Here is a 13,864-nt window from a genome sequence, read left to right as displayed (position 1 = left end):
CACAACCACTCTGTGGAACCAGCTTTCGCCGGCGGTTTTTCCGAACCGATACGACTTGGGAACCTTCAAGAAAAGAGCGTACTCTTTCCTTAAAGGCCGGCAACGCACCTGCAAACCCCCCGGTGTTGCAGATGTCCATGGGCGGTGGTAGTCACTTTCCATCAGGTGAGCCTCCTGCTCGTTTGCCAGCTATGACATAAAAAAAAAGGGGGGGGGTCTTGTGAAACTTCTTTAGAATTGTTGCCATCTGAAACTCGATTAAACGTAAATACGTCACGACATATAGACAAACTAAATATAATAATTTATGAAGAGAATTGCACATACAGACACTGTAATGGCCTGCGAAGCGGACGGGTCACCAGTATACAATGTGATTCTATTAATAAGCTAAGTATCATATCGACGCCTGACCTCTCACCGACCTCGTTACTTTGATCAATTGCATCGTGCGGCCGTGCGGCGATTGCGGCGGTACAGATGCTCTGACGCGAGACTCAAAATCAAAATATACTTTATTCGAGTAGGCTTTTACAAGCACTTTTGAATCGCCATTTAACAAACCATATTAAGTGAAGCTATCACCGGTTCGGAATGTAGATTCTACCGAGAAGAACCGGCAAGAAACTCATAAGTTATTTTTTCAATATTTAAAAATACAGTCGTGTTAGTTAAATGAAATTATATATGTATGTAATATATCCTGCCTGGAAGTCAACCTATAGTATATGTATGTCAAACCTATAACCAAAATGTACTTTAAACAATTACAGTCTTACCAGCACATTTGACATTTCACAATGATAACTTGTATATAAATAGGTATACGACATTAACCGAAACTAAACTCAGTCATGTGTTATTGAACTTAATAAAAATTTAAAAATATGTTGTGAGAGGGTTGCTCAAAATGTATCTCCGAATGGGGTGAAATGCTGGATGAATGATTGTATGGAAATTTAATTTTTGTCTATGTTACATACTATTTAATACCAATGTATTATGTAAAAAGGCTTATGTAAATGAGTTAAAGACGATTTTTATGAAATTTATCATCTTAGAGAGTGAAACTTTGGATGGATGTTTGTATGGTTTTTTTTTTTATTTTCAAAATTGAGTGGAATCCCATCGGCCCCACTAGTTGGGAATAAAATACGGAGCTATATGAAAAAAATATATACCCGTTTCATATTTAGAGCTAGCATTATTTCCTCAAAATTAAAAAAGACTTAATAGTACCATAACTTCCCAAACAAAAAGGTTTTTCGAAATCGTTTCATAAATGACGGACTTCTAACAACATACACGAAAACAAACTTAATGTACCGGAGAGCGTTAAAACGCGTGATACGGTCGCGACTTGCAAATTATTTTGTTTACAAAGTGATACTTTTGTTGCGGACGAAAGAGACATCGCAACACAACGGCCATTGAACCGTTCATACATTAACACGTCGAGCGAGATTAACTTACTCAAAAACTTACCTCGCAATTACGTTAGTTTAGGTCGAATGCAGTTTGTCGGGTCGTCGGTCGGGTTTGTGTATACTCGTCTGGGTAGGTACCACCCACTCATCAGATATACTACCGCCAAACAGAAGTACTCAGTATTTTTGTGTTCCGGTTTGAAGGGTGAGTGAGCCAGTGTAACTACAGGCATAAAGGACATAACATCTTAGTTCCCAAGGTTGGTGGCGCATTGGCGATGTAAGGAATGGTTAATATTTCTTACAGCGATTTTCTATGGGCGGTGGTGACCACTTACCATCAGGTGGCCCATTTGCTCGTCATATATCATAATAAATATATATATAATTCATGGTCAAACAGGACGTCTAGCGATGGTTTTGCTCGTATATGAATAAAAATATTTTAAAATTTGAGGCGTTATTAAAAGATGAAACCGCTTCTATACATGATGCAGTTGTGGGTGAGCCTGATCCTATTTACGGTTGACTTCAGATGAGGGAGCTTAGCATTTAACAGCATCGACACAAGAATCTATATAATTAAAATATTTTAATAATAGCATTTTATTAAAAAGCTTTTTTACCATTTATTATTATAATATAGGAGTGCCAAATGGTAATCAAATGGTCAGTGGTCACCACAGTCGACACCTATCGACAGTGTAATAAATATTAATTATTCCGTCCACCGTCAATGGCTGTCAGCGAACAGGTACTAAGATATTATGTCACAGCGGAACTCGGCGATAATTTACGTTTGGTAGTAGAATTATTAATGAGATTTATAATTGCTCGTTAGTATAGTGGCTAGCTTATAAAGCTGGCGATTCCGAGGTCTAAAGTTGAAACTCCGATCGGAACAGTTAAAAAATATTGGGGATATCTGATAAGAAATTCTCAGTAAGTAGCCCGAGGCTTGGAATTCGGTGGTGATGACGCTGGGAAAGCACGTATAGTTTGTCCTGAACATTCTCCAGTTGTGTCCAATTGCCGTCCCACCAGGATATAATAAAGAGAGGGGAATGAGGGGTAGACCTGTGCTCGCGCATACACTTGTGCATTTTAATGTCAGAAATCGGTTAATTGCTATCTACTGAGAAAGCTTTGTCACTAAGTTAAGTGAATTATTGATTATCAGTAACAGGATAGTAAGTGTTCCACTGCTGCGCAACAGCCTAATTTCTTCTTAATAGGTTTTGGGACTTGTTCCAAAATTCTACAAATAACTGCCGTGACGTCCAAAAAAATATCAATACGAAATAATCTCAATAGTAATATTAAATAGGTAATATTTATTTAGTAAGTGCTCGTTGTGCGATTGGGCACGTCTCCCGAGCTCGGGACGAACGTGCGTCCTGCGTGAGTCAGGCTGCCTTATCACTGCATTGATAACGCGCGCTCTACGACGGAAAATCGTGCTCTAAATATACATTACTTCGGTCATCGCTCAATTTAAATTGTTCCTTTATATACTAAGCCGTATCTGAAGGGTTCATCCGCGTTTAATCTATATTTATATGCTAACTAGCAGTTACCCGCCCGCTTCGCTGGACGTTTTAAAATTTATTGAATATTAGTTATTTATAATAATAATAATTATTATTATTAACGGAAGCCATACATTAAGAAAATCTAAATAACTTTTTACTATTCTAAACCGAGACTTATGATTCAACGACGCCAACATACCGTCCGACCAAACCAAAACCCTATATCAGGTCCATACGCAGGAGGAAAAGAAACTTCTGATTTACCAGAACTATGGAAAAGGTTCAAGCGTCAATCAAAAAGGATCAGGCGTCATGACCATCTACGTATCTCAGGGACAGACCTACGGCGACGTTATCATAGTCCAGTCGAAGAATGTGAGGCTCCGTATACACGAAAGTGTTCACGCAGTTGTGGCAATCACTAGACACACTAACACCTGTGTCTATTACACGGACCATGGTGACGACGCTATCAGCAGATTCAGTGCTTCAGAAAAGACCATCCTAGAGCACAGCCTCAACACTATACATAAACAGGGCCCGCTGGATTGCAGTAAAGCTTTTATAAACTCATAACACTTTCCCCGTTTATTATGTCATCATCATAAATCATCATCATCATCAGCCCATATTCGTCCACTGCTGGACATAGGCCTCTCCAAATGCACGCCACTGTGGTCTTACTTCGGCAACTCGCATCCAGCTCCTGCCAGCCGTCTTGCGCAAATCGTCACTCCACCGTGCTTGATGACGCCCTACACTACGTTATTTTTTTTTTAAATTATAATACATATTAAACGTGTTACCTCCAAATGCTGAACACACGTTTATTATGTATTATAATTAAAATAAAAAAATGTCAGTGTGGCCACGTCTTCCAAGAAGACGACTAGCTTGAAGTACAGCAAATGTTTACTGATGTTCAGTAAAAATATAAAACGCCAAAATGTATAAAAGTAGAATGTAAAAAAGGCGCCGGCAACTGTGAGCCCGTGGATGTTGTAACATTAAATAAATAAAAAAACTCAGACTTAAACCCATGACCTTAGGATCTGTTAGTGATAATTATAATTAACATAAACATAATCAGCCTGTAAATTTCCCACTGCTGGGCTAAGGCCTCCTCTCCCGTTGAGGAGAAGGTATGGAGCATATTCCACCACGCTGCTCCAATGCGGGTTGGTGGAATACACATGTGGCAGAATTTCGTTGAAATTAGACACATGCAGGTTTCCTCACGATGTTATCCTTCACCGCCGAGCACGAGATGAATTATAAACACAAATTAAGCACATGAAAATTCAGTGGTGCCTGCCTGGGTTTGAACCCGAAATCATCGGTTAAGATGCACGCGTTCTAACCACTGGGCCATCACGGCTCTCAATTATAATAATGTTATTGAAATTCCTTTCATTTATAAATAAAACATTCGCATTAACGTCGCTAATCAACGTGACATGCAACTGACTCATAGGTCATTATTAAAATGAAACAAAACGGTGTCGTCACACCCGACGGCGCCTCCTGAGCCGGAGATAAAGTTATCGAGTTTGTTTTTTAAAGCTAAAAGTTTAACTGGATGAAGGCATCCCTTTCTAGGAAAAAATAGCCGAGATAGCCCAGTGGTTAGAACGCGTGCGTCTTAACCGATGATTTCGGGTTCAAACACAGGAAAGCACCTTTTCTGAATTTTCATGTGCTTAATTTGTGTTTATAATTCATCTCGTGCTCGGCGGTGAAGGAAAGCATCGTGAGGAAACCTGCATGTGTCTAATTTCAACGTAATTCCGCCACATGTGTATTCCACCAACCCGCATTGGAGCAGCGTGGTGGAATATGCTCAAACCTTCTCCTCAAAGGGAGAGGAGGCCTTAGCCCAGCAGTGGGAAATTTACAAGCTGTTAATGTGATCCCTTTTTAAGGTTCAAAATTTGAAAGTCTATTCGGCTAAGCACCAAATAAAAATATACTTTATTTGAATGAGTTAGTACAAAACGCATCCGTGTCGTCGTTTAACAAGACTAGTGAAATAAATTTACTAAAGTTTTGGAAACGCCAAGAAACTCAGTAGTTCTTCTTGGTCAAATCAATATATTGTTAATTCAAGTAGGATCATTAAAGCACTTTTGGTTCATACAGTCATATTTATATATTCTGCGAAATATCTACATATATTCTGTATTCTGTCCGTCCGTCTGTCTTGGACTGAGTTAAATGACTTCCTGCTTAATGTGTAATAATATTATTTGACGATTCATTTTATTTATTGATAAATGAACAAAAAATATTTAAATGTTCTATTAAGTATAAAGTAAACAGTTACACGTAAACACGTACATGTGATAAACATATATATATATATATTATATTTATACGACCGTTAACTCCAAGTACAAATTTATGTATTTTTTATAAAACTCGCGATATTTATCCGCTCTATCGGATACTGTACTGGCCGTCTTCGCGTTTGGACTCCACTATCACCTACCATCAGGTGGAGTGGAGTCATATGCCTACCCGATTAAAGAAAACTACCCGGGTATAAAAAAAACTGGCTACGTTTTCCGTCGCTTATCGAGAGATTAATTTATTATAAACACTAATTATTACGCCATTTATACTATGAATTATATTTATTTAAACGTCTCAACGATATTGCTGTGCGTACCTTTGGAGAAATCATGTTAAAAATGTTCGGGTATGATTTTGGCTAAAATAAATAATTCAATTCTGTGTCTTTGTTTCCAGGCTCGTATGGAGGTGGAGGACCTGTTCGTGGACTTAGCGGACGGTCGTCGTCTCCTGAAGCTGCTGGAGATCATCAGCGGCGAGCGTCTCCCGCGACCCAACTCGGGGCGCATGCGCGTGCACAAGATAGAAAATGTCAACAAATCTCTCAGTTTCTTACACACAAAGGTCAGTTTCATTTCTAAACGAATTCCAATCCTCTCCTCTACAAGTGGTCTGACCTTCCGTACCGCGGAAACCATGGGTCTGATCTCTCTTCATTATCCAATCACCACCGCCCATTAACAATAAACATTGATACTGTGAGATATATCAACCATTCCCTACATCGCGATTGCTCCACCAACCTTGGGAACTACGAAGTTATGGACCTTATACTTTTAATAATACTGGCTCAGTTATCCCTCAAACCGGAACACAACAATACTAAGTTGGACTGTGTTAGAATAAATGAGGAGTGAGTACCTACCCGGATCGGACTAGTAGTCTAGGTAAGTAACGTCTATACCTCGCCTTCAGATCGTGTATTTAACTGGACTTTGTGGACCTAATTATAAGGGCTTACCTATTTTCTGGGTCAGGATTCCAACGAATTATCTAATATTAGTCGTCACCCTCGGTTTAGTTCGCGTCCTAAGGATCAGATGTTTGGGTTCAACCTTGCTTAATATCAAATCTCAGAATGGGTTCAGTGGTTTGAGAGTGAAAGTGTACCGGACAGATAGACAGACGGGGTTATTTTCGCATTTGTAATTTTAGTATAGATCTCTTCCTTTTCCAATGACGTGTGTTCGCCAAACTCGTAGTTCCTATTATAAACGGTTCGTTATCAGCAGCTCGGAGGAATGCCATGGAAGATAGCGTATCGAGTTTATCTCGTATTAAGATTAACTTTTATCACGCGTTATGTAAACGTGTCACATATTTACTTCAAATATATTTTTCATTGATAAATACCTACGGTGCCGAGATGTTCATGGAGTTAGAACGCGTGTTTCTTAACCAATTATTACGGGTTCAAATCCATGCTGACGCACTGAATTTCCATAGAATGAAAACATCGTGAGGAAACTTGTTTGAGTCTGATTTGAATGAAATTCAGACACATGTGTATCAAGCCGTCCAAACTGTCTCCTCTAAGGGAGAGCCTAAAATCAACAGTGAGAGGGTTACTTTATTTTTCTTTAAATAACTATTCCTTCTGATACATTTGTACGTAAGTGTGTCGGTGGTCTCGTTGTTTGTGACAGCTAACGAGGCTGAGTGATAGGCCTTATTTATCAATGTTTTTTTGACATCATGATTTTTTTAATTTTTGGAATCTTTTTATTGAAACGAATACTGTGCCCCAAAAATGTATGTAACTTTTAGAAGTCGGAAAACAAGAGTTATTAGTTTATCTTTCCGCCTCATTGTCTATACAATGATTGTCACTCGTTTCTTTCGAAAATATATATGTCGGAGGAGCAGGATGCCGAACAGTTGGGTTCGGGGATTGATCCGACATCTGGAAGACTGTGTGGGCAATAATATCAAAGGATTACAGTTATTCATCTCGATTAAGAGCGTCAATGTTCATCAAACCCTAACGACTCGTGTCGCCATGACACTTACAACTCCATTCGGGGTGACCCGCTCTCAAAAGTAAATCAGCCATCAAACATTATTGCCAACTACTCGATACATTAATTATCCAAATCAACAACCAAAGCAACCGCGTCCCGTTATATATTTTTGTATATTTTTCAGTAGCATAAAAAATAGCAAAAAGTATCCGCTTGTCGAAGAGCAGGTAACGTTAGTACTTTAGAAGGCTTCTTAAAGTATGCGCTAGTTAAAGCTAATGTCATTATATTAATATACGTTACTCAAATTGTAAATGTCAACGACTCTCTCGGTGGAAGAACTTTGTCAAGCTTGGATTCCTCATGTTATGTTATGTTACCGACAAACAGCTTCAAAAATACTTAGTATTGCTGTCTTTGAAGGGCGAGTGAGCCAGTGTAACTACAGGTACAAGGGAGATGACATCTTAGTTCTCGCGGTTAATGGCGCACTGGCGATGTTAGGTTAATTTTTCTAAGAGTGCCCAATAATGGTGATGGTGACCGCTTCCAATCATTTGGACATTTGCTAGTCTGCCTACCTGTTAAAAAATTGAGTTAGATTTCTTGCCTTTTACATACATTACATTAACATCCTGTAAATTTCTCACTGCTGGGCTAAGGCTTCCTCTCCCTTTGAGGAGATGGTATGGAGCATATTCCACAACGCTGCTCCAATGCGGGTTGGTGGAATACAAATGTGGCAAAATTTCGTTGAAATTTGCCACATACAGGTGTCCTCACGATGTTTTCCTTCACCGCCGAGCACGAGCTGAATTATAAACACAAATTAAGCACGTGAAAACTCAGTGGTGTTTGCATAGGTTTGAACTCGCAATCATCGGTTAAGATGCATACGTTCTAACCACTGGGCCATCTCGGCTCCCTTGCCTATCAACTAGTATTTATCACAAGCGGCGTATTTCCAAATTTGTAATGAGGTCGAGTTTTTATATGACCCGATAAAAAAAAGTACTATGACTGATAATGGAAATACCGAACGCTTCGTTACGTAACTCGCCAAAACAAATAAATAAATTACGATTTAGTACAGCTTAGTTAATTCTCGCTAGAGAAATTTGTAGCTTGTTTTTGAATCTTAACTGATATTATAAATAAGGAAATGAGTTTGTTTGTTTGTTACGATTCCACGTCTTAACTACTGAGCCGATCGCACAACCACTCTGTGGAACCAGCTTTGACTTGCGAACCTTCAAGAAAAGAGCTTATACATTCCTTAAAAGGCAACGCTTCTGCAAGCCCCCCGGTGTTGCAGATTTCCATGGGTTTTGGTAGTCACTTTCTGTCAGGTGAGCCTCCAGCTCGTTTGCCACCTGTACCATTAAAAAAAAAAAATCCTTATGAAATTTTCCATCGTCAGACGTTCAGAACATTGGGTGGCACCAGTTGTTCTCAAACTAGTAAAGAGTATTTTGATATTAATCTTGTGTTATCGTTTAAAGGTGCGCCTGGAATCAATCGGCGCGGAGGACATCGTGGACGGGAACCCCCGTCTCATCCTCGGTCTGATCTGGACCATCATTCTGCGCTTCCAGATTCAAGAGATCGAGATTGACGTGGTATGTTACACTTGAAATTGTTAACCAATTTATATCTGTACGGTTCTAATGACAATCTAGCAATGAATGTCTTGATCCCACTGCTGGGCAAAGGACTTCTCTTAAGTATTTGAAGGTCACAATACTTCTCCATTGAAGGGTCGTGCATATACAGCCATTTTAACCACTTTTCCAACCCCAAAAGGGGTAAAGATAAATTTACTACTTTGACATTGAACTGACGCGGTGTCATTGGTCGTATTCTAGAATAATTCATGATATTCATTATGGTGTCAAAAAAAACGGCGTTTGGAACGTTGATGAAATTCTCATGGGAACTTTGAAATTAAAATTAAAGTGGATAAGCTATGGTTGTATTATAAACAAAGATATATTAATCATAAACTCTTAGTAGTGCACAATATAGCTGAGCTATTAACAAATCGCATGAAATCTAATCAATCAATACAAGGTTTAACAATCTAAGGTTTGTTTATCTTTATTCTTAGTTCTTCTTTTCTTCTGCGATCTTCAATAGGCTACTCAAACTGTACTGTGTTTTGAATGTCCCATTTAATGCTGAACCTTCACCAGGACGAAGAAAATGAATCATCAGAGAAGAAGTCTGCCAAGGACGCGCTGCTGTTGTGGTGTCAGCGCAAGACGAGCGGCTACCACGGCGTCCACATTCACAACTTCACCGACTCGTGGCGCTCCGGCCTCGGATTCAACGCCCTCATACACGCTCACAGGTGCGCACTTTGCGACATATGTACGCTGGTAGATCGGCCACCTGATAGTAGCTGGTCATCGCTGCCGATAGAAATTGGTACTGGGAAATATATTAATATATCCTCATGTCTTTGGAACGTGAGATGTCATGTCCCTTGTGTAGGTACACCGGCTCACTCACAGTACACAATACTAAATATTGCTGTTTGGCGGTAAAATCTCCATCACCGAGTACATTTTCTACCACCAAAATAAAAAACAATATCAGAATACTCGTTAATCAAGGAGGCTCACATAAGCATTTTTGGATTGTCAAAGACTTGATTATATTTAAATCAAATCTACCATCGCTATAAATAATAATAATGAACTTAATATTTATCACATGAACAGTATATTAATATCGAAATACGGGTGTGAAGCTAGCCTACTGGTTTGTATGGTATATAAAGTGGCATGTGCTGCCCACAGACCCGACCTGTTCCGCTGGGCAGAGCTGCCGGCCGGCGACCACGTGGAGACGCTGAACCACGCCTTCGACGTCGCGCACTCGCACCTCGGCATCCCGCGCCTGCTGGACGCCGAGGGTTCGTCTCTAGCCTGCTCTCAATCTGTGCCATTAGAACATTTAAAAAAAACCATCGAAAATATTACAAGTTGAATGTATTTACAGATGTGGACACAACCCGTCCCGACGAGAAGTCGGTGATGACGTACGTCGCGAGCTACTACCACACCTTCGCTCGCATGAAGAACGAACAGAAGAGCGGCCGCAGGATAGCGAACGTGAGTAGCACCCGCAGTAAAACATCACCAACATTTGGAGAAACTGTCACTAAAGAATTTGGTAGCCAGTCTGGTGATCTCTGAGTGACTGGTTTTGATTGTGAGTTAGTTCCTCACCGCAATACTCTCGTATTGTTTGATCCCTTTGTCAGGTTTACGACACCCATGGGGTTAGATGTGGTGATTCTATTCCATATGAACGGAGAGGAGAGATGTTTTCTAAATGACCAATGAAGTATCATTCATAATTCATAAGGTTTAATGTTTTTAACAGTTGAGATAAATTTTGGTTTGTTTTCAGATTATCGGTCAGCTTATGGACTGCGACGGTCGTAAAACCGAATACAGCCGCCTGGTCTCAGCTCTTTTGGAATGGATCCGGCTTAAGATCCAGGAACTGAACTGTAGGGACTTGCCCAACTCGCTCGACGGGATACAGAGATTACTGCTCGGCTTCAAGCAGTACCGAACCGTGGAAAAACCACCCAAGTGAGTTACACTGATCTACTTAGTGGTCCTATTGGTTTATAAAACATAGTTACGAGCATGGAAAAAATTCATACAATCCCGTTGGCGTATTCGACTTGTGCAAAGCATTTGATTGTGTAGAACACAAGTTTATGTATTAGTTTAAATGTTACATTGTTAAATGTATCTTGATCTCATTGCTTCGTATTTAATTCAAAAAGTTCAACAAATTCTCATTAATGGAATATTTTTCTAGATTTGTGCTAAAAATGGGTGTTCCATAAGGATTTCTTTTTGGTCCTTTTTTATTTTTCGTATTTATAAATGACAATGCCGCATTGTTTTTTAAATTAGTTTTTTATTTAATTAAATTAATATAATCTTTATCCAAGTAGACTCTTACTAGCAATTTTAAATCAAATTATAATAAAATTAAACTATTCACTGGTTCAGTATGAAGATGCTAAGAATAATGAGAAAGAAACTCAGTAATTACTATTCTCCACATAAAATAGTAGATACTGAGCGTACTGTCAATTCTTCTAGACATCAAAATGTTTGTAACAGTCTGCTTAAGTTCAGTTTATTGCGTCATCTTAAAACAGTGTATTTATTTGAATTTAAATTATTAATTTCAGATACATAGAACGTTCAGAGATCGAAGCTCTGTACTTCCACATCAACACCATGCAGAAGAGCTTGGTGGGAGAACCGTGGGCGCCGCTAGAGGGTCAACTACCACAGGACCTGGAGAGAGCTTGGCAACAGCTGGAACAGGTAACGTTGTTATTAGACTAGCGACCCTTGGCGACTTCGCACCTGTGCAATTTATCATTTTATTACAAATTTATTATACCCTATAGCACACAGGAATTATCTATCTTTTTAACAGCGAAAATAACTTTCGAATACCTACACACAAACAATTTTATTATAATTTAACATATGAGATGAAAATTATATCTGAGCAACGATCTGTTAAGGCCCACTAGACAGATGTCTCTCTGTTAGGTTTAGGCTCTCATATGATATTGTCTTTAGTCCAAAAGGCTACTCGAATGAAGGTTGTTCGACATTTCTTTAGTTTATGTAAATATATCGGTTGTAACTAATATGTGACGTTGTCCAGGCTGAACACGCCCGGGAGCTGGCTCTCAGGATGGAGCTGCTGCGACAGCAGAGACTAGAACAGCTCGCTTACAAGTTCCATACAAAGGTAAAATTATTATGTTATTAATAATTTGTTACTCAAGGGTTACATTTCGAATCTACTCAAAATAGATATTATGGATTGTAAATGAGTAAACTACTTAGTAATTCTCACTTGGTGGTGTGGCTTCGTGCAAGCCTGGGTAAGTATTACCCACTCATCAGATATTCTACTGCGACACTACAGTGCTTGGTCTTGTTGTGTTTTGGTTTGAGGAGTGAGTAGATCCATTGGTCATGTATTAGTCATTGGACAGTGGTGACCACTTACCATCAGATGGCACGTTTTCATATAAAACATAAAAATTAATCTATAGTATGTTTTATATTGTAATATTAAAGGTGGTAAATTTATGGTTATAGTCTGTGCTCCGCAAAGGATACTTGAAGGAAATGATTCAAGTGTTGTCCGATCCGCGCTACGGGTCGAACCTGGCGCAAGTGGACGCCACAGTCAAGAAACACGAGGCTATCTCCGCTGACATCCTGGCTCGGTGAGCGCTCTCTTCTTAACTAAAGTATTCATTGTATGCAGTTTTGAGCTCCGTTCCAACCTTCACTTGCCCAATTTATAAAATTAAATACGTACGTTACGTCACGTGCTTTAAAAAATATTGTACAATTATTCATTATTTATTAAAGACAACGTTTTTTATTTTTTAATATCAAATATAATGTCACTAATACAAGGTAATGCCAAAGAGTCTTAGACATTTAATTAGTTCTTTTTTTAAATGTAATTTCATAGTTCTGTATTATAAACGAGCGATTGTAGAGCTGATATACTAGCTATAGTCTACAATCTTACCATAGACAACTTCTTCTAATCCTCTAGAACGGAGCGCTTCGAAGATCTGTCGGCGATGGCGGCAGAACTTGTCAAGGAGAAGTACCACGGAGCGGAGACAGTGTCCCGCACGGAGCAGGCCGTGCTTCAGCGCTGGAAGGAACTGCTGGAACTGCTGGAGCGACACAGGACCTCGCTGGCGAAGTTAGCTCATTTGATGGCGCTGTTGAGGGAGGCGGAAGCCGTCGCGCACACCCTGAACGAGATGAAGGTACTGAATTAATTCCTAATTAATTTGTACAATGATATAAAAAGGGATTTTTATTCGTATTTTGACGAAGTATATTAAAAATATAATCATTAAATAATATTTATGTCATTGAAATTCCATTTTTATTTTGGATCCTAAGCCTCTGCACAGGACATGAAATTTAAAGCTACCATACCGCCCCCAGGCCCAGTTTCAGTCGGAGGACGTGGGTCGCCACCTGGTGGACGTGGAGCGCCTGCTGCAGGCGCACGCTCTGCAAGAGTTGCAACTGGGTGCCCTGGACGAGAGCATCCGGCGCCTCGTGCGCCAGCGGGCCGCCGTCGGGACCGCGCACAGCACCGTGCAGCTGCAGGATCAGCTGCAACGGCTGGAGGACGACTACACCGGGTGAGTCTTGCCCAATGTCTCCGTTACTACTTCTTATACTGTTCTTACTCGTATATGAGCCGCTGCTGCGCTAAGTCTAATCTCACTTGAGGAAAAAGATTAGTTGTACGAGTAACACTATAATTTTTATTTAATTTCAGTCTGGTCGCAGCCGCTAAAGACCGCAAGGCGCGATTGGAGGATGCCAGAAACCTTTACCAGTTCCTGGAAGACCACGACGAAGAAGAAGGTAGCGTGCAGCGAAACATTTTTAAAATTAGAACTCCCTGTTGGGCAAATATATAATCATTTTTTTGTTATAATGTTGTGAATATTTATAAGATAGGACCAGTAAGGGTGATGTTTAATGAGTTT

General features: G+C 39.7%; 1 protein-coding gene across 4 annotated transcripts in view; it reads left to right on the top strand.

Moving 5' to 3' along the window:
* LOC113404306 (spectrin beta chain) overlaps positions 1–13,864 on the top strand; it is an 80,455-nt gene that overhangs the window by 37,023 nt on the left and 29,568 nt on the right. For all 4 annotated transcript variants that reach the window (XM_064219737.1, XM_064219738.1, XM_064219736.1 and 1 more), the window contains 12 exons: positions 5,708–5,875; positions 8,775–8,891; positions 9,465–9,622; positions 10,074–10,189; positions 10,276–10,388; positions 10,690–10,877; positions 11,495–11,633; positions 11,986–12,072; positions 12,429–12,559; positions 12,901–13,123; positions 13,308–13,510; positions 13,651–13,739. In XM_064219737.1, the coding sequence (XP_064075807.1) occupies positions 5,708–5,875; positions 8,775–8,891; positions 9,465–9,622; positions 10,074–10,189; positions 10,276–10,388; positions 10,690–10,877; positions 11,495–11,633; positions 11,986–12,072; positions 12,429–12,559; positions 12,901–13,123; positions 13,308–13,510; positions 13,651–13,739 (1,732 nt within the window). The remainder of the gene's footprint in view (positions 1–5,707; positions 5,876–8,774; positions 8,892–9,464; positions 9,623–10,073; positions 10,190–10,275; positions 10,389–10,689; positions 10,878–11,494; positions 11,634–11,985; positions 12,073–12,428; positions 12,560–12,900; positions 13,124–13,307; positions 13,511–13,650; positions 13,740–13,864) is intronic.

This window comes from Vanessa tameamea, chromosome 29, assembly GCF_037043105.1.
Source record: "Vanessa tameamea isolate UH-Manoa-2023 chromosome 29, ilVanTame1 primary haplotype, whole genome shotgun sequence".
In the NCBI taxonomy this organism is placed as follows: Eukaryota; Metazoa; Arthropoda; class Insecta; order Lepidoptera; family Nymphalidae; genus Vanessa; species Vanessa tameamea.
This window is presented reverse-complemented; position numbering and strand designations above follow the sequence as displayed.